The following is a 19,489-nucleotide window of genomic DNA, read 5'->3' on the forward strand; positions in this document are numbered from 1 at the left end:
TTCTTCTCCAAACCCATTAGCTCCAAAGATCTCATTAGGCAAGCAGAGACTTCCTTGCCTCCCCTTGCATGGCCTTTACCATTCCACATTTGGTGCTTATAAAAAGTTGCAGTGAGGAAATGTTGTGCTGGATAATATTTCATGTAAAACCTGCACAACCACATCACTGTGCAGGTTCATGCTCCAGGTTATCTACAACCACCAACTGGTGATGCTGCAGCTTTTCAATCTAAATAGTTTGTTTAACTGGCAATATTTTATTTGAGACAGTTCTTAAATTAATTGAGTAATACCCATATCCACAGTGAAATCCAATAAAAAATCAAAGCTGCTGGTTAAATAATTCATTAGTTTACAACACCATGGAGCATCACAACAGAGTTTCTCTTGAGCCTGGTAAGACATTTCAATTGGAAGTGGAATGGTTCTGAAGTTCTTTTCAAACACACAAAAAAGAAAAGCTTCATTCTAACTATCCAGGGAGTTTAAAAAGTTCACAATTTTGAGCTTAAGTCTCAAAAGAATAATCTCCATTCAGGCTGAGAAATTCAGCTCATTTGATGTTGAATCATTTATTGCATTTCAAGTTGAGGTTTTTGAATAGGACAAAGATGAACAAGTACCAGGAGTTTAGAAACAGATGAAGATTTTGTTTGGTCTTTTCTTTTTTCTTTCTTTTTTGTAATGCCCACTTTTATGACACAAATAATAACAAAGCTTGTAAAATCCTGAAGCTTCTCCCCAACTGATGTGGGTCTTTCTTTATCTCTAATTAAAACTTGGAACAATAATTTCCCACTTAACATTATACAGGGTAAGTTTAAAATCAACATTTTCAGATGTTAATGATAAAAATCACTCTGAGATCAACACTTTTTGTGTTGGATTAATTAAGAGAAAAGCAAATGAAGGTACTTCTGTATAAAAACCAAGGATCTTGAAAATTAAAAGGACTCTTCTGCCACTAAATCATTTTTCAGGGGTGTTTCTCCTACCAGGCACTGGTGGTATATGCAACATGTGAATGGTGATCGTTTTACCCCTGAAAAGAGGCCTAGTAAAAGAAATAAAATTCAATGGAATTAAGAAACAGCTAATTATATATATATATATATGTGTGTGTTACCTATCTTTGTTCTGCAACTGCTAGTTGTAAATTTAACTCTGTGCTGTGCCTGTTTGAATAGAAAATAAAATAAATGGCTGCATTTTTAATAGAAAAGTATTAATGCAGTGCAGGGAAACCTGAGAAAGGGCTGAGAGCAGAACTGTTTTCTAAAGTGGGGCTGCAGGTTGGCCTGGGGATGGCAGGACAGCATCAGGGCCAGCTGTGCCTGGGGTGGCACAGGGGACAGCCAGCCTGGGCTTTGCTTTGCTCTGTTTATCCACAGCTTCAAACCTGTCACAGGATCTGCCCGACTCTCCTTGTCCTCATGGGAAGAAAAAGGTTGGTACAAGTTCATTCCTGAAGAGCTCTTCAAGCCCTGCCTGGGAAAATAATGAAGAGAGAAAGCCCATTTTGAGAGGTCTCTGGTGTGTCACAGGGGCAGAATTATGGGATGCAAATGAGGTGGCAGAATTCCATTTGGGGATTGCACCAAGGCTGAGCAAGGAGCTGGTTTGTGATTCTCTAATGGGGGCACGACAAGCAACAAAACCCCACTGCTAATTGCTGAGGGCAGAGCCTCTGAGATCCAGGTTAATTCAGTGAGTCACAGAAAACAGCTTGGCAAAAAGAAATGTTTCTGTGGCAGCTCTTGTGAATGTGGCCAGAAGAGCCCTGAACTGCAGCAGGAGCCTCCTCCCAACTTTTGAGCTACTGCTTGAAAACTCTCTTTTTATGTGGCTTGCTCTTGGCAACTCTTTCAAACTTAAAGTAAGAATTAGGTTCATTCTATAAGTTTCTGCTTGTAGAGGTAGCCATTAATGCCACTGAAATCAGGGGAAGCTATTTCTGGATCAAGAAGTCATTATTTGTAATGGGGAATGAGCCCATCTATTCCCAGGGAAGGACCACAGTGCCCAGGTGGGGCAGTAGGTGCAGGCCCATCATGTTTCCTTTTCTGGAATTCCTGCACTTTTTTTTTTTTTTTTTTTTGGCATCTAAATGGAGGTTAAAATACCTGTCAGGTACGTTTTATATTTGCCAATTTCCTGAAGATCTGATGAAATGTAATTTACACAGCTGTGGTTTTCCCAGCTGTGACTTGCAGAACTTGTTGGGGTTTTTATCCAAACATCATCCTGTCCATCATTTCCAGACTTTGTACACCAAACAGTTCCATGGAAGTGCCTGGTTTGGCAGGGGAGGGACTTGTTTTCAAACACAGCATCCCAGTAAAAGATGGGTTACAAAGGGCTTCACCAGTACAGGTAGTTGCTCATCCATTTCCTCCCATCAAACTCAGGGATGAAACCTGGTCACACTGACACTCACAGCATTTTGAACACTTTTCTGAAGTTCTTTTTGTAGTTCAAAGTCCTTTTGCAATTCTCACAGAACATTCAGGCAAAGACAGAGAAGATGAGTGGATCCCCTCTCTGAGCAGTCAATTATGAACCCAAGAGCACATGGCAGAGCCACCTCCCAGGAAATGCAAGATTCACCAACCACAGCCTGGTTATCTCCAGCCAAAGAGCCTGCAAGGATGAACTTTGCCTCCCCATTCCCCTCCTCACAGGGAGCTCAGCTTGTAATCATTAATGAGCTGCAATGGAGCAGTGACTGGCATCACCCAGAGCTGCTCCAGGAAACCACAAACTGCTGAAAATGTCCAGCAGGTATCACAAAGCAGCTGCTGATGGCAATGTGGACCTGCTGAAGGAAGCCACCAGGAAAGACCTCAACTCTTGTGATGAAGATGGGATGACCCCCACCCTTCTGGCAGCCTACCACGGGTACCTGGAAGCTCTGGAAGTCATCTGCAGGAGGGGGTAAGTCCAGAGCCTGGGACTCAAAACCACAGCCACAGCACTGCTTGTAATGCCCCCATGACCTCAGGCCCAAAAGGCTGAAAATCACAGTGATTTCCTCAAGCATTGCCAAGAATTGTTTCTTTAGTGGCAGTGGTTTAGGTCCAGAGCCTGCAGGAAGGTGTCTTCATGATTTTCTCAGTGAAAACACATCAGCATCCTCAGGACCACTCTGTGAGTGGAGCCTGCAGAGAGCAGGACCTTCCCTTTCCTCACTGGAGAAATTGCCAACAACCTCTGAGGATATCTTGAGACAGGATTTAGAGAGAAATCCCTAATTTGAAACAGTTTCAGCAAAAGAAATCTCCCATTTTCTTCCAAAGTGCAGTTAGTAGGCACTTGTGAAGATTTAATGCTGTCCAGAGGTGAGTCACAACAGAGAGCTTTGAGCTAGTAATGTCTAAAATGGTTATTTCTCTGCTTTTTTTAACAACTAGCATCATGAAAAAACTGAAATACTGTTTCAGAAGCTGTGATTGGACCCTTGTAAACCATAAAAAGAAAAGGGAAAAAGGAAAAAAAATGAAAGGAAGGCTTTCTACAGGTTTATTTTCTTGTAATAAAATGTCTGTATCATTTAAATGTCTTACATGGTTAAAATGTCTTATTGAAAGGGTAATTACCTCTCCACCATCAGCACTCTCTTGCTCACAGCCTTTTAATCTGTGATTCTGTAATAACATTTAATAAAAGAAAATCTGTTCTTGTGTCAAGATACACTTAATAAAATGTTCTTTTGCAGAACAGTGGACAGATTGCAGGGAACAGCTGAATAACTATTTGGATGTATCTGAGTTTTATTAAAAAAAGGAGTTGAAAAAATGTGGGGTTTTTTTCATAGATTTGCTTTATAGCTCATTTGGCTCAGGTGTGGCTGTGGTATCACAATGAAAAAGACCTTTGGACTGTGTGGTTGTTGCTGTGTCCTCAGGAGAAGCAAAAATAGATTGACAGGTTTTCAGCTTGTGCAATTAAGGCAGCTCCCAGGAAATACCTGTCTACAAGGTTTGTCCCTGAACACCTGCAAGCCAGAACAGCTAGATAAGGAACAAATAGCAAAATAATTTTCTTCTAGATCATAAGCTGACAGAAATCACAGAAGATGACACAAAGATCAAAATTTCTGTGTATTTGTTATTTCATGTATTTCTAAGTCATTTTCTTAGTAGAGGACAGCTTTGGAACAGTATCACCTCAAAATCTTCATGTTTACCTCTATTTTAATCTAAGATTCTTGACACAATCAGCAAGAGGTGCCTGTCAGAGGTATGGCTTCATTCTCACTGTTTTTTTGGGGAGAAGCTGAATTTTAGAAGATGGTTAAGCTGTTCTTCAGTCAGTTAATGTTTTCTTGTGAGAAAGTATTGTAATTATTTTTAACAAATTCATCCTTTCCTTGAAGAGGTTTCCTGACAGAGGCTCTGAGGCACAGGGCAATTTTCTTTAGAGTGGTTGCAGATTTTAGAACTGGGGGAGATGGAGGAGCAGGGGGAGATGGAGGAGCTGGGGGAGATGGAGGAGCAGGGGGAGATGGAGGAACTGGGGGAGATGGAGGAGCTGAGGGAGATGGAGGAACTGGGGGAGATGGAGGAGCTGGGGGAGATGGAGGAATTGGGGGAGATGGAGGAGCTGGGGGAGATGGAGGAGCAGGGGGAGATGGAGGAACTGGGGGAGATGGAGGAGCTGAGGGAGATGGAGGAACTGGGGGAGATGGAGGAGCAGGGGGAGATGGAGGAGCTGAGGGAGATGGAGGAACTGGGGGAGATGGAGGAACTGGGGGAGATGGAGGAGCAGGGGGAGATGGAGGAGCAGGGGGAGATGGAGGAGCTGGGGGAGATGGAGGAGCTGGGGGAGATGGAGGAGCTGGATCTCCCCAGGCTCAGGGCACTGCAGCTCAGAAATGTGGGAATTGAGGAGCCCAGCAGGCTCAGCCACAGCCAGGCAGCTCCCCAGGGCTCAGCCAGCAAACAGAAAAATGTGCACATGGTTCCCAAATGTCTGAGTGAGAAACTTTGATGCTCAGCTGCCTCCTTGGAGCACAGCTGAGCTGCCAGGGTTGGCTCTGCCAGACCCCTGAGCTGCTCCTGCCTGGGGGTGGGTTCAGATCTGACCCTCAACAAACCTACAAGTGCTTTTCTTCAGAGCCAGAGATCAACCTGAAGGACATTTTGTGATGTGCCATGTCTTTCACAGAACAGCTGCTGTGGCACCACTGTGCCATTGAAATGCTTGAACTCCCAGGAGTGGAAATTCTCCCCATAAATTTGGTTTCAGGCTCTGAAGTCAATAAAGAATTTGGTCTTCTGTGGCCACCTTGTTGGTTGGTCACAAGAGGACACAAATTCTTTTCTGCACGTTGCTAAGGTTGACCTTGCTAAATGTGCATCCAAATTTTCAAGCAGTTCAGTGTGAAGTCAGCACAAGAGTTAAAAACCAAGCAATACTTTTTACTGGCTTTAAATTCAATTGAAAAAATGTGGCATTTTATTTCCAAATTAACTTCTGCTTTTCAAACCACCATGAGCTAAAGCAGCTCACAGAGAACAAAAGAGTTGAAAAACAATGGAATCTATCTGGGCTTAAACTAATAGCAATGAAGACAAATGGGTAATCAGGGCTTTACCCTGGATCATTTACTTATTACCTACCTAAAAAGTTACTGCAGGAGCTCATTAAATGTGTATCACTGTGAGGAAACCAGCTAATATTGCCTGTATTTGACATGCAGAAGGAGCAAATCATGGAAAATATTCCATGCAAATGTTCTTGAAACAGTTTTGCCAGTAATTCTAATAGGACTGAGTCAAAGCCTGGGGCAACTTCCAGCTGCCAAACCCTGGGATGACACAGGAAATGGGCTGCATCAATGGGGAGATGCAGTCCCAGTCAGCCCTGTGAGCTGTGTAAATGACAGGGATTAGAGCTCATGCCACACACAGAGCCACACTCAGGGTGTGTGTGAGAGGTGCAGCCCTGTTCTGCTGGCTGGAGCCAGGCTGAGCTGTCCCTTTTCAGAGCAGAGCAGGGTAATAACACACTGAGTGTGCCCAGTGCCACTGCAGGGCTCGGTGGGCAGCCCAGCTCACTGTGTGCTCTTCTCCCTGCCAGGGGGGATCCTGACAAATGTGACATCTGGGGGAACACACCCCTGCACCACGCTGCCTGCAATGGCCACATCCACTGTGTCTCCTTTCTGATCAGCTTTGGGGCCAACATCTTTGCTCTGGACAATGACCTGTGCACTCCCCTGGAGGCAGCAGCCAGCAGGGACCGCAGGGAATGTGTGCAGATCCTGGACAGAGCTGCCACTGAGCAGAACCTGCTGAACCCCAGGAAGGTCTCCAAGCAAAAGGCACAGGCCCAGAGGAACGTGGAGAGACAAATCAGGGAATGTGAGAAGCGCCAGGAGAAACACCAGCATGAAATGAACAGGAATTACATCAAAGGGAAGGTTGGCACGGTGAATTCTTCCAGAGGAACTCACTCCAGGGTAAAGCTGCCTGGTCTGTTTTCTTCAAATGCCACAAGTACTTTAACCAAAACCCTGAAAGATACCATGAAACTCAAGACAAAAAAGACAGCAGACAGCACAAGAAGGCAGGAAACACAGAGAGGTGCCCAAGAGGATGATATGGGGAGGAAAAGTGTGATGCATTTGTTTGATGAGAAAGAGGAGGATGAATTACTGAATGACCCTGAAGAGAAAAACCTCGCTGGTAATGACAGTCAGCTCTCCATTTTTCAGAGGCCAGGTCTTGGCAAGATTGTGTTTGGAAGGAATTTGGCTGCAGAGGTAAATCCTGAAGCTGTGTCTTCTGAGAAAGAAGGCATAAGAGTTACAATGGCCAGTGAGCTCTTTCAGTATGAAAATGCTGAGAATGGCAAGGAGGATGATGCTGAAAACAGTGCTGATGTCCCTTGGAATGAGGAAGAAGTCATTTGGGATGATGAGGAAACAGAGAATACACCCCTTGAGGTATTTCTGGCATCACAGATGCTGGATGAATTTCTTCCAGTCTTCATGAGGGAAAAAATTGATTTAGATGCCCTGATGCTGTGTTCTGATGAAGATCTGCAGAGCATTCAGATGGAGCTTGGGCCAAGAAAGAAAGTCCTGAATGCTGTGAATAAAAGAAAACAGGCACTCGAGAACCCTGGAAAAACTGTAGATACTTGCTTATAAATTATCATGCCTGTTGTGGTAACCTACACATGATTAATTACCTTTCCCTCTCTCCAAAGAGTGGGCAACTCTTCTCAGAAGTCTGCTAAAGCAAAAGGGAGAGAGGTTACCAATTGCTTTAGGAATTACAGCAGGGATAACAGTTTTTTTCCTCTGGGTAGGTGGTTGTTGAACAAGATATTAAGTAAAGTATATTCTGCCAAAAAGCAAGACTGTGAAGGTAAAAACCCAAAAGCTTTTTTTCCCTGAACTGTTTATGTGGATTGGATTTCTTTTGGTCCAGATAATTTCAAATAACAGTGAAGGCCAGGCTCACTGCATTCCTCAATAAAGGCCTTCCTTTCTTCTCCAAAACCACAATGAAAAGAACATTCTCAGAACTTGAGAGCTTTGGGTTTTCTCCATTTGTTTCTGGAAGATCAGTAAAACCTCTATTCCTGGTACTGATGGTATGTTAGAAAAGGAATCAGAATCGTTATTTTAGCTCTGGTTTACTGACTCTAATCACCTCTGAATTAATGTAAATAATAATAATTTACAGCAAATTTCATATTTTTGTCACTAAAGTTTTTACTTCTGTATTGATAATAATTTAAAAATACATGAAGTGTCTTCTCAAGAAATGTTCAGTGTGATTTGGCTGTTCCTTTCTTGTCTCATTAGGCAGGATCCAACTGCCAGCACCCATCATGTCCTAAATGTCATCAAACCTGCAATACTTTCAACTACAAGAAGCTGAGGTTTAAATTTCAAAATTTTGGATCTATTTTGGTATAGCCCCAGCTTGGATCCTATAGGCTGCATTTTCCATGCAAGGTCCCAGAAATGAGGACTCATCTCACACACCATTTTCTGTGGGTTGTTAGCCTGGGAGCTGTGCATCACACACACAGCTCACAAAAATAAAAAAAGAAAATGAGCTGTGCTGCTGTGGAAGCTGCTGCTCTTCAGTTTATCTGGAGGCATTGGCAGCAGGGCTCTCCTGTTCCCTTGGGAAACCAGCATTATCAAATATAAATTAATCACTCCTGTTAAGTTTTGTGAATCTTATAGCAGCCATGCTCTAGCTAAAATCACAGATTTTAGATCCACATTTATTAACAGAACATTTATCTTTAAAGCTCTTTTTATGGCTTTCCATTAGCCAGCTATGGTTTTTTCCTTAGGGGTGTGCTGCATTTGTGCAGGCTAATCCTGGTTAATAATATAGTTTTTTTCATATTTCTTCTTTCCACTTCATCTTGAGACTGTGATTTGTGTATTATAATGTCTTTTCTTGGGTGGACTTTACCCTGCATTCTTCCCTGCCTGTATTCCTGTACACAGCAGGTTGATATGTTCTTATATTAAGCAATCAAAGTCCTGTTCTGTGCAACCTTCCACAATTGCTGTGCTCAGCACAGTGACCCAGACACCTTCCCCCACTGCCTGCCTGTTTTCATCTTGCCTAAGAAACTCCCAAACATTTAACAAAGCAAGAAGGAACCAATTAATGTATGAGGGAAATGTAGGTGGAGGAGAAGGCACTGCAGGGGGAAATCAGGAACCAAATTGCACTGAAAATCTGCCTCTGAGACCTGTTCCCTGCACATCACTCATTTGTCACAGCATCCTCAGTGCTCAGAAACCTCCTCAAGTGTTTGCAGTGATTGGGAAGCTGAAAGGAACAGCACCAGAAGGAGTCCCTTGTCCTACAGAAAATGCATCAAGAGACTAAAAAGCCCTAGAGCACCCCATATGACTCTAACTTTTAGGAAACTGAATAAATTTTTCATTTTTATTCTTTAGGGGAAAAAAATTAAGTACAATAGTGCTAACCCTTTTCTTATGGGATAGTATAAAGCAGCCCTGTGAAAAAAATTTGGGAGAAAAATTAAGAGAAAGAAAGAAACGTATTTAAGTTTTTTTCCACTCATGTGCTTTGTTGTTTTCTTTTTTTTTTTTTTTTCCTCACCAATCCCTTTGTTTCCTTTGGAGTTTGGAAGCACTGGAATCCTCACTGTGACTCCTTAGGAACATTTGTATAGCTCAGTTCAGTTCACATGTGCAATCCTGGGCAGAACCCAAACCCACAGCATAAAACCAGGAATCTCACAGGAGCACAGCTCTGCCAAGCTCCTTCCTTAAGGATTTCATACTCTGCACTGGACAGATAATCTAAAAATGTGCAGCATGAGACAACTGCAAAACTGAGTATCTAAGAGGAACAGAGCACCCCTTATTTCTTCCATTTACATTCAGGGATCACATTTACTGAGAGCAGTCACTGCAACAACTTGAACACCTTCTTGTCTTCAAATATATCAACCACAAACCAGAAAAGAAGTGGACAACAAAATAAAAGTCAAGGAAAACAGTAGTATCTATTTAATTTTAATATAAATGCAAGTTACATTAAATGCATGATCCACTAATCTGTAAGGGAAGGAAACAGAAATTGATGCTATTATTTCCCCCCAGAAAATCTAAAGCTGGCATCCAAGCAATTCCCATCAAAACAACCAAATCCTCTTCATGACATCAGAGGTACAACACTGGAGCCAGGCTCCCAAATGTCCCACTGCCAATGAAGATGAGAAAAATGTGGGTTTTCAGAACCAGGTCTTTTGGACTGGCTCCATTTATTTTTTAAAGTGCATATTCTGTAGGGGAGGACATGTGAAAATAAACTGGACTTGTCTTCTTTCCAAACACTGTATCTCACTTTCAATTACAAATCTGGTATATCACTGGCACAGAACTGGGATAATACTGTCATAATTATTAATTGCAAGTTTCCATGGAGTTCTTTAATAATGAGAGAATCATTTGCTTTCATGTTTTCCTCAGGTTAGTGCAGTTCTGCATGGCTGAAGTAACAAATTTAGTCAACACATAAATTTCTGAACATTTCAGAAATGACAAAGAAGAAACAAGACATGTGAAAATAGAAGAGTAATTTTGCTACAGTTAAAATGCAAAAGCTCATAGAAAAATTTCTGATCTTCTTTCTGATAAACAGAATCAGGGGAGTCCAGTTTAGATCCACATGAAACATCCTTCAACCCTATGAGTGGTCTGATACCTCTAGTACATTTTCCAACTAGCTTACACCAGGCTTATAACTGAGAATATTATTTACATCACACCTGCACTGTACTCACTAACCCCTTCTACACTTACCTATGCACTCTCCAGGGCTTCATTGCCAGCTGCTCCTGACCTGCTCTATTCTACCAGCATGTTAAAAATGTCATCCAACTCTTCCACAGCATGAAGAAACACTTAATAATGTGCATGAAATAATATGCAAATGGAAATAAAATTTCACAAGACACAACTTGTGAGTCTGAGACAGGAATTTGTTTCCAGGGCAATAGCTGTTTTTCAGCAGATGCTCACTCTTTTTGCAAGGCAGTTGCATAACAACACAAAGCTGGAACTTTTCCTTATGTGACTGGCTTCCTCTGCCAGGAAAGGATCATGAAAATTCCTGCCCCAGCTAATATCTGCAATAATAGAACAATTAGCAATTGAAGCATGGTACAGCCAAACTGAAAATATTTGCCTGTATACTTGAAATCAGCTTGTGTGGTTTCAGCCTTCAAGAAGTTTAGAAAAACAACTTAGAGGCACCATAGATCAATAGCAAAATCTCCCCCAGAATACAGGTACAAGTTAACTCAAAACACATATTAGTTCTCACATTCTGTGCAACTCCTTGCAATATGAAAATGGCAATATCCCAGCAAGGCATGTACTAAGGAGATACTGAGCAGAAACCTAACTGGTTATTTCCATAAACCCCTTGTCAGAACTGTGCTCTGAAGTGAAAAACCATGAGTCTGAGGGCAAAGGAAGGTGGATTGCAAGGGGTGAAAAAAATGGTGACTTGCAGTGTGAGCTGGAAGGGAAGGTGTGTCCAGGAGTCAGAGGTGGGCTGTGTACATAGCAGGCTGCAGACAAGGTCACTGTCACTGGAGCACTGAAACCCACAGTTGCATTCAAAGTACCACCACAGGTAAATATGATGCCAGAGTCCATCTACAAACTGATGTATTTTAAACCAGAATGAATTATCCTTCTAAAAACCATAAAATCTACACACATGTTTCTGCTACATAAATTATTAGAAAGGAAAGGCATTGATCCAGAATGACATCCAAATATGTAAAGATACTCTTGTTAGTATCACTGCAAACACCTAATATTTGCTGTTACAAAAGAGAGACATTTATTAGCAATACTGCAAGTATCTAATACTTGAAATTAGAAGACTTTAGAAATTAGACTATTGCTAAAATTTTACTTTTCCTTCTTGAATGTTCTAGAAGGGCCACATTCAGATAGAATTGGTGCTTTTCTTGTTAACACAGGATGCAAGGAAGCTGTGTGCAAACCATTTTCTTGGCCTCACTGGCATTGTAGACTTCTCTCTTTAGTTACCAGCTGACCACGCATCATAAACAAATTTTGCTGCTACTGTGTCTTCAACTGCCATCCCTGAAAAAGAATTGAAGTTACCTTCAAATAGTTATTCAACTGTACAAATAATTTTGCTTCAGAGAGGAACAGGAAGAGTCAGGACATGATCTAACTGGAGAGGAACAGGAGTTATTTCCCAAACACCTGCAGTGTCACATTCAAAGTCCACGGCCATCACGGGGTGTTGGGTGTGCTCTAAGAAATTAATGTAACAGTAGGAATCTAATTCTCAGTGCTCATATCACAACTGGGCCCTTCTGGAGATGCCATGCAGCTCAGAGCATGGTGACTCAGTGCCAGCCTTCCCCCCAGGACAGTGTCCCATTGTCCCAGGTCAGACAGACCCCACGGCAGGAGCAGCTCCATCCACAAATGCTGCAGTCATGTCTTGAGCAACTGGGAAATGGGAAATGGACTTCTATTGTTTGCCTGCTTTCCTATCACTTTTCATTACATCAATCCTGCTAGATAAACAAGAAGGGAAGTAAAAAGGGAAAATGCAAATCACAGTCTACTTTCTTGTAGACAGTGGTTCTGAGGATGATCAGCAGCTTTCCCACGCATGGGGGACCTCATAAAGAACAAGGCATTGTTTTCTGTCAGACTTGGACACAGGAGGGGCTGTTCTTACCCAATGATTTAAACACTGTTGTTTTCTCAGGCAGAGCTGGTTTTGTACCCTTCAATACCTCCCCCAGCTCAGCAAAAATCTCCGCCTGTGAAAAAAATACAGATTTGTACAAAATCATAATAGCCATACATACATTAAGAGGGAAAAAAAAAAAACCCTTTTCTTATGAGTGACTTCAAAAGAAAGAACTCCTCCAGTGCTGCATCCCAAAACTGATTACTTTCCATGGTGAAGCAGATCAACATTCAAATTATATAGAAACTGGACAGAAATCAGAGGAGCAGAATGGTTTTCAAAGAAAAACAGCTGGCAGACTTTCCTCAGTCAGTAAGTTTTTTTACAGTGGATAGCTTGTTACTTGTCCAACAAAAGACATGGGATTCCACACACATTACCATATCTGGAGCTCTTATGTTAAACCTCAAAAGTGTAAATCATATTTATTCTGCAGACACATTAGAAGAGAAAAAGAACCTCAAAGAACCTCAAAGAGTCCCTGCTGGCAAATCTGTGCAGATCATTGTCTGCTTGGCTTGGGTGGTCCATTCTTTGGGCTGGTCCATTCAGTGTCAATCATGCTGAAATCTCATGGGAAGAAAGTCACAGGTTTTAATAAATAGATTTGAAGAATATTTATGATAACCAAACACTGCAGGAAATGTAAGTCTTTTGACAGCAATTCATTGTTATCACCAAAAGCCAATGCTGAAAACTGCTACTGTAATATGGTGTCATATAATGGTAGATACAGAGGTTGCATGGTTTGGTCACAGTTTGAAACCAGTTTATCTTCCAAGCCCTGCCTGGAAAGAGTTAACAATCACATTTGATGCCCTAAAGGTTTCAGTGCAGGACATCATTAATACCAACTCATTTCAAATGCAAGCCAATTGCTACAAAAATACAAAAAATCATTTCAGAAAGTCTTACCCCTGATAAAATAACATCTCCTGATTCTGTAAGAGCAGCATCTCTGGAATCCACAAACAGAACAGAATTCTTCATCAGCTCATCATCCAGTTCTCTCCAGTCTGGTCTGCTTGCTCCAACAGCTAAAGGAACAAAATCATGAACTTGAGAGCAATGTTTAAAACAAATTCAAACCACATTTTGTTCAAAAGACACATGTGAAGCAACAATCAATGCTATTATGGAAATGTAATGTACATAAAATCCAAGTGTTAGCCTTGGAGAAATACTGATTGATAGGACAGCAACAACAAAAAAATTCAAGATATGATATGTCAGTAAAATATCCTTGTCAGAGGAGTCTGAGTAGCTGAGGCAAAAAAAGTCATCTCCCCTTGTCAGTTATCTCTTATACCCTTGTTTTCATCAGATCATCACCAAATGAATTTTACACACCTTTATTAGATTATCACTTACCCAGAGAAACTGAAAACAAGTCATGGAGTTTAATTTTTTATACTCAGCACCAGGATCATTATCAACTATCAAAACAAGTAAACAAGAAACCCAACAAAAACTAAAAGGACTACCTAGCTATACTCTCTCTATTTAGATATTTTTTTACATGTCCAACTGTTAAGGAACAATAAATTTGCATTTTCTACTCAAAATGCTTCTTCAAACAGTACAAATGCCTTAGTGAAGGGTAAAAAAAGGCAAGGAAGGAAGAGAAGTCTTTCTGTCTGTGTCATCTCAGTGACTGTGGACCTTAATTGATTTTGTTGCATTTCTGGCTTCCAAGCCATGACACAACACAGACAACAACTTTCAATGACAAAGGACTAAATCGAGTTTGAAAAATTGGTAGGATGCTGCTGGAATGTGGGACCTTTCTTTAAATTATTCCATTTGAGAACTTGCTTTTGTCTTATTACCATGCTGTCTGGAAAGTGCACAAGGTCATCTGAACAAGGCCCACAATTAATAAAAATAAACAAACAGAGACATGTCCAGAGACTCCAAACAATAGTGTGGCAACATCATTACAAAGCAGGCAACAAAAAAAAAAAGCACCAAACCTCACTATGATTAGAGGTTAAATTATGATGCTCTTAATTCAGTCATTGCATCTTCATAACTCAAGTAAAAAAAGTAAACTGGTGTGGTCAGCACCAAAAGAAACAAAATTGGTGAAAGAAAAGATGACAGCACCAGGGCAATGTAACAGGGATCAGTAACTGCTTAGGGAAGAAGAAGGTTTGTGGGGACTACTTAAATAGAGAGCAAAGATGATGCACCACTAAGAAAAGAGCATATGGGACAGAGCAAATCCCATGCTCTAGGGTGGGATTATGCAGGTGCTCTGGCTCCAGGAGGGCTGGGAAAAGTCCTCACTAAAGAGGAAAAGTCAAAACGCAAAGAACATCCATTCCACGAACCACAGAGACCTTTTCAACAATGTGCTAACAACCACCTGCAGCACTCAACGGGAACAGAACCTACCATTGATGTGGGCACCCGGCTTCACCCAGTCGCCACAGAGGATGGGGGCGGTGGCCATGGTGACGGTGACAATGACATCGGCGCCCGCCGCCGCCTCCCGGGCGGAGCCGCAGACCCGCACGGGGCCGCGGGCAGCGGCGGCGAACCGCAGCGCCCGCTCCGGGCTGCGGCTCCAGAGCCGCACCTGCGGGAACGGGGCCAAGAGAGCACACCGGATCAGCCTGCAGCGCCCCTGCTCGCTGGGACACAATGAACAATTCATGCTTTCGGGTTATAGTTAAACGTAAAGGGGAACAGAGCACACCGGATCAGCCTGCAGCGCCTCTGCTCGCTGGGACAGAACACTCAATTTATGCTTTCGGTTTATAGTTAAACGTAAAGGGGAACAGAGCACACCGAATCAACCTGCAGCGTTTCTGTTTGCTGGAACAGAACGTTTAAATTATGCTTTTGGTTTATAGTTAAACGTAAAGGGGAACAGAGCACACCAAATCAACCTGCAGCATTTCCTCTTGCTAGAACAGAACATTCAATTTATGCTTTCGGTTTATAGTTAAACATAACGGAGAACAGAGCACACCAAATCAACCTGCAGCGTTTCCTCTTGCTGAAACAGAACGTTTAATTTATGCTTTCGGTTCATAGTTAAGAGTTTCCTAAAGGTTGCCCTTTTTTCCGATTTGTCCTTGTAGAGCTGTTCTTATAAAATGGAAATATTTCTGAAAGTCACAAAAAGCTTATCCAAGTATGGCATATACAGTAGGATCTCAGGCAAAAAGATATCTGAAACTGCTTTGATTCCAACCTTTTTTCTTTTTAAATACCAACATTTGAGCAAGAAATTCTTGCTGTTCCAACTATTCTTGGGTTCTGTAGAAACAGAACCAAAATATAATTAACCTTAATTTTTTATGGCTAGATACCAAGTGCTCATAAAATTGTTTCATTACTCCCCTCCCCAGCAGCACAGGGAGAGGGGAGAGAAAATAAGATGGAAAAATTTGTGGGTCAGGATAAAGGCAGTTTAATAGAACAGAAACAATTGCTGGAGAGACAGCCTTGATGTTGTGTGGGCACTGCTCAAAAGTAGCCACAACACTGGGGTGTCATCAGACCCTTTGAGCTGCCAGAGGGAACAGGAACTCCATCCCAGCCTGACCTGATACAACTTCACTGCCTCTACCTTTTGTATAATGAATCCTGCAACATAATAGAGAAAAATAAATGTGTCCTCTTAACACGTGGCTGTTACCTCTTTAAATGTGAACAGTTCTGTGAAGATGTCATAATGGCTGTATGCTTGAACACCAGCTCCCAAAATGCACAGCACTTCTGCAGAAGGTGGCATCAACAACTGAACAGTATCAGAAATAAAATAAAAAAACAAAAGAGAATATGTAAGGACAATATATAAACAGGTATCACAAATATATATCAAGGTATTACAGAAGAAAGCAGTACTGTTAATCCTTTCAAACAACAAAAAAAGTATATGAACAGATATTCAATAATCATTATACCTATTGGGCTTTTTTTAAATGCAAAAGAATCAGCAGAAACAAAGCACATCTTGGCTTAATTCCAGTGTTGATTTGTCTAACTTGAAATTCAGATTTAAGATGCAACAGCATGAACAGCAAGTTCCAGGGCCTAAGCACAGACCAGTATCAACACACCCATGTGGCTGATTAAGTGCAAAGCCAGAGTGCTGATGCTCTGCACTGGGTGAATGCAGGGCTCAGAATCCCAAAAACCAGCAGTACTGAGCTGCAGCTGCACAGATAAACTGGTCCTGGCAGCCCCACACTAATCAATTTCTTTGAATTCACTGAAGCCACAAATCACACCACAAGCATTGCAGAATCCTGGCATTGCAAGAGCCATAACACACAGACCTTGCAAAAATAGGGGATGGGGGTTTTGGTTGTTTTTTGGTTTTGTTTGCTTTTCTGTTTGTTTGTTTGAGGTTTTTGTTTTGTTTTGTTTAGTTCTTGTCTGTGATTCACCAGTACTTGGCAAAGGGGAGGGCAGAGGTGCTGGAGTCCAGCCCTAACCCATCCTTGTGTCTTGTTTTTGCATTTTCTGTGGCCACTCACTTCTGCCTAAAAGGCTTTAGAATTGTCTAGGCTCTCAAGGTTTATTCTGCTGCAAACAAATGGGAAAAAAAATCTCATTGAGGCCATTTCTCAGTAATAAGAATTTGTTTTAATGTGCCTTTTAAAGACTGTAAAGCACTGATTTCAAAGGTCCTTTGCACAAGAGCATGGGTCTTTGAAAACCAAATGCCATAAAGAAGACAAGATGACAAATATGAGCTAAACTCAAACACTCCTGAAAATTTCCAAAACAATGGATGACAATGAAGGATTTGATCTTGAAGTACCTTCAGCAGCCAAGCTCCTTTAAAGCCAGCACAGACTGCATAAAAACCATCAGAAGTGACCAAATACAGAATGGCCAAAATGAATGAAGTCCTGTAACCTCCTGTCCAAGGAGCTCATTGTAAATTATTCTGTCCTTTGGTTCAGGAGAAGCTCTTGGGGACAGGTCCTTCACTCAGTTTTATGCCAGTGTAGCTCCATTGCTATGGATAGAGTCACCCTGGCAAAAAGACTGCCCCAACAAAATGGTGAGATCAGCCTTCATTCTGATGCAAAGCTGGGGAGTGACAAACAACAGTAAGTGACAAATAACAGTATTTTTCTGCTCTGGCCCTCTTCTTATTGCCTCAGCCTTTGAGGTGAAGGCTAAAACCCTGCTGTGCAATGCATAGGCACTTGATCTGCTCCTGCTGTTAGCAGCCCAGCCAAAAACAGCTTTTAAAAAAGAATTCCAACATAATAATTTCCAACTGAAATTGAAGTGATACAAAGCAACACACAGCCAGATACACCTCACCTGCCTTTAGACACTGGATTTTCTAGAAGAGGGTGCAATAGAAGCCACAAAAAAATAGCTCAGATTCCTTCTCCAATCACACACGAAGTGTTAAAGCCAAACATGACTCAAACCAGTGAGTTTAAGTTTTCCCTGACAGTGTATATGTTATGATAAATCTAATTGAAAGCTGCATTGCATGAAAAGGCATCTGCATCATTTTTTCTAGTTATTTTGTAACTCCAAGCCCCACTGAGAGAACAGAAGACCCACCTTGGTAGCAATGGCAGAAACTGCAGCTGTTCGTTTTGCTGTAATGACACTTCCATCCAGGACCTTGAAAAAAATCAAACAGACTGAAGTGAACACTGAAAAATTAATAAATACCAAACATTTTCATCCAATTTGTAATGATGTGGTATTCCAGATATAAAAGATACACACATGTAGAAGCTGGCAACTATTATCATAGCAACCACAAACCATACAAAGTCACAGTTAGACTGGGCAGATTCTCTGTTTATTCCACTTCTTCCATCCATCAGCACAAAAGGAGTGAAAATGGTCAGAGAGGAGTCACCTCTAACTCACACCTCCAGCACAGGGAATACATGGATATGACTCCAACACTCCAGAAGAGCAGGGATCAGTCTGCACTGCCCTGCTCTGTACAGAGGGGTGACAGGGAACCCGGGAATTCCTCAAATGTGTATCACACATGGGACACTCCTGCCTCAATGTCCACATATGTGTGCAGTAGCTACTGCATTAATTATGGGGCCAAAAACCCAAGATGTTTGGTAGAAGAGCACAATATCGTTTTCTTGACCAGTTTTGTCCCTTTAATAAATCATTATTACTAAAGTGCAATGCAAACCATCATTATTCTTAAAAAAAAAAAAAATCAAATCCTTTAAAGAAAGAAAAGGTAATGGGACTCTGAATCCTATTCCCTGCAATGCAAATTGTAAATCTCTTTCAACTAGAGACTTAAGATGGCTCAAGATCCCTTCTTCACACGGAAAGGTGGGGTGGTATCTTTGCTTTAAAATGCAAAATAAACGTCTCCTAATCGTTTCTCTCTTCCAGTTACACTCAGAGCTATCAGATTCAAACCACAAGCAGCAGTAAATAGCACGGTGAGCTCAGTTTAACAGAAACAAAAGACAGCTTTGGGCCAAATCCTGTTGGTAACTCAATTTACACGCGAAGCAGAGAGAGAATTCAGGACACGCGAAACTTACAGCTTTCAAAGTACCATTGCTGGGGTCAAACAGGAGGACAGTGGCTTGGTGAGAAGGCACAGACGAGTCCTTCAGGTGCTCGTAGAAAGTCACCAGCTTGGTTGTCAGCGCATCGTCCGCAGCACTGTAGGCGGGCATGACTCCGAGGTACCTGCGGGGAGAGAGAATTACCGGCGTTACTCGCACACCGCTACCCACGGTCTGATAATCACTAACTCGGTACCAAAGCCTTTTGTGACGGCAATCCGGCCGCCGCTCCCTGCCCCGCCGCGCTGCCCGCGCCTCACCCGCCGTGCCGGGGCACGGGCAGCACGGTGCGCACGGGCTGCACCACCCCGCCCGCCGCGCCCGACGAGAAGTTGGCCAGGGCGGCCTCCAGCGCCGGCAGCAGGAGGCTGGCGCGGTGCAGGTGCTTCTCCACCTCCTCGGCGCCGATGAACACGGGAGGAGTCGAGCCCATGGCGGGACGGGACGGGATGAAGGGACTGAGAGCGCGACACGGCGAACAGCCCGCACCGCCGACAACTCGCCGGGTCAGCCCCGCCCGCCGGCCCCGCCCCGGCCCCGCCCCGCGCCCACGCCCCTCACGGTGTCCGCGCTGAAATCCGCTCCAGGGCGGCGGCGGCGCCCCGGCAGTTGCTGTACCGCCTCACTCAGGAGGCTGCGAACTCCATGCCCTGGCATAAGTTGGGCACAGCCGCCCCG

At 42.7% G+C, this 19,489-nt stretch overlaps 2 protein-coding genes across 2 annotated transcripts; one reads left to right on the top strand and one right to left on the bottom strand.

The window, feature by feature from the left end:
* The first annotated feature begins 2,711 nt into the window (after window positions 1-2,711).
* On the top strand, window positions 2,712-7,510 carry ANKS4B (ankyrin repeat and sterile alpha motif domain containing 4B). Its single transcript, XM_079320906.1, has 2 exons — window positions 2,712-2,934; window positions 6,082-7,510. The coding sequence occupies exons 1-2, from the start codon at window positions 2,771-2,773 to the stop codon at window positions 7,154-7,156; spliced, it is 1,239 nt and encodes a 412-aa protein (XP_079177032.1). The 5' UTR covers window positions 2,712-2,770; the 3' UTR covers window positions 7,157-7,510.
* A 3,732-nt stretch (window positions 7,511-11,242) lies between these two features.
* CRYM (crystallin mu) lies at window positions 11,243-19,349 on the bottom strand. The gene is made up of 8 exons (XM_079320565.1): window positions 19,072-19,349; window positions 18,785-18,935; window positions 17,814-17,876; window positions 15,916-16,017; window positions 14,664-14,847; window positions 13,182-13,303; window positions 12,252-12,336; window positions 11,243-11,638 (listed from the first exon to the last, which is right to left on the bottom strand). Exons 1-8 carry the CDS (start codon window positions 19,242-19,244, stop codon window positions 11,574-11,576), a joined length of 945 nt encoding a protein of 314 aa, XP_079176691.1. The 5' UTR covers window positions 19,245-19,349; the 3' UTR covers window positions 11,243-11,573.
* Between the last annotated feature and the right edge of the window lie 140 nt (window positions 19,350-19,489).

The sequence above is a fragment of the Erithacus rubecula genome (genome assembly GCF_903797595.1).
Source record: "Erithacus rubecula genome assembly, chromosome: 17".
In the NCBI taxonomy this organism is placed as follows: Eukaryota; Metazoa; Chordata; class Aves; order Passeriformes; family Muscicapidae; genus Erithacus; species Erithacus rubecula.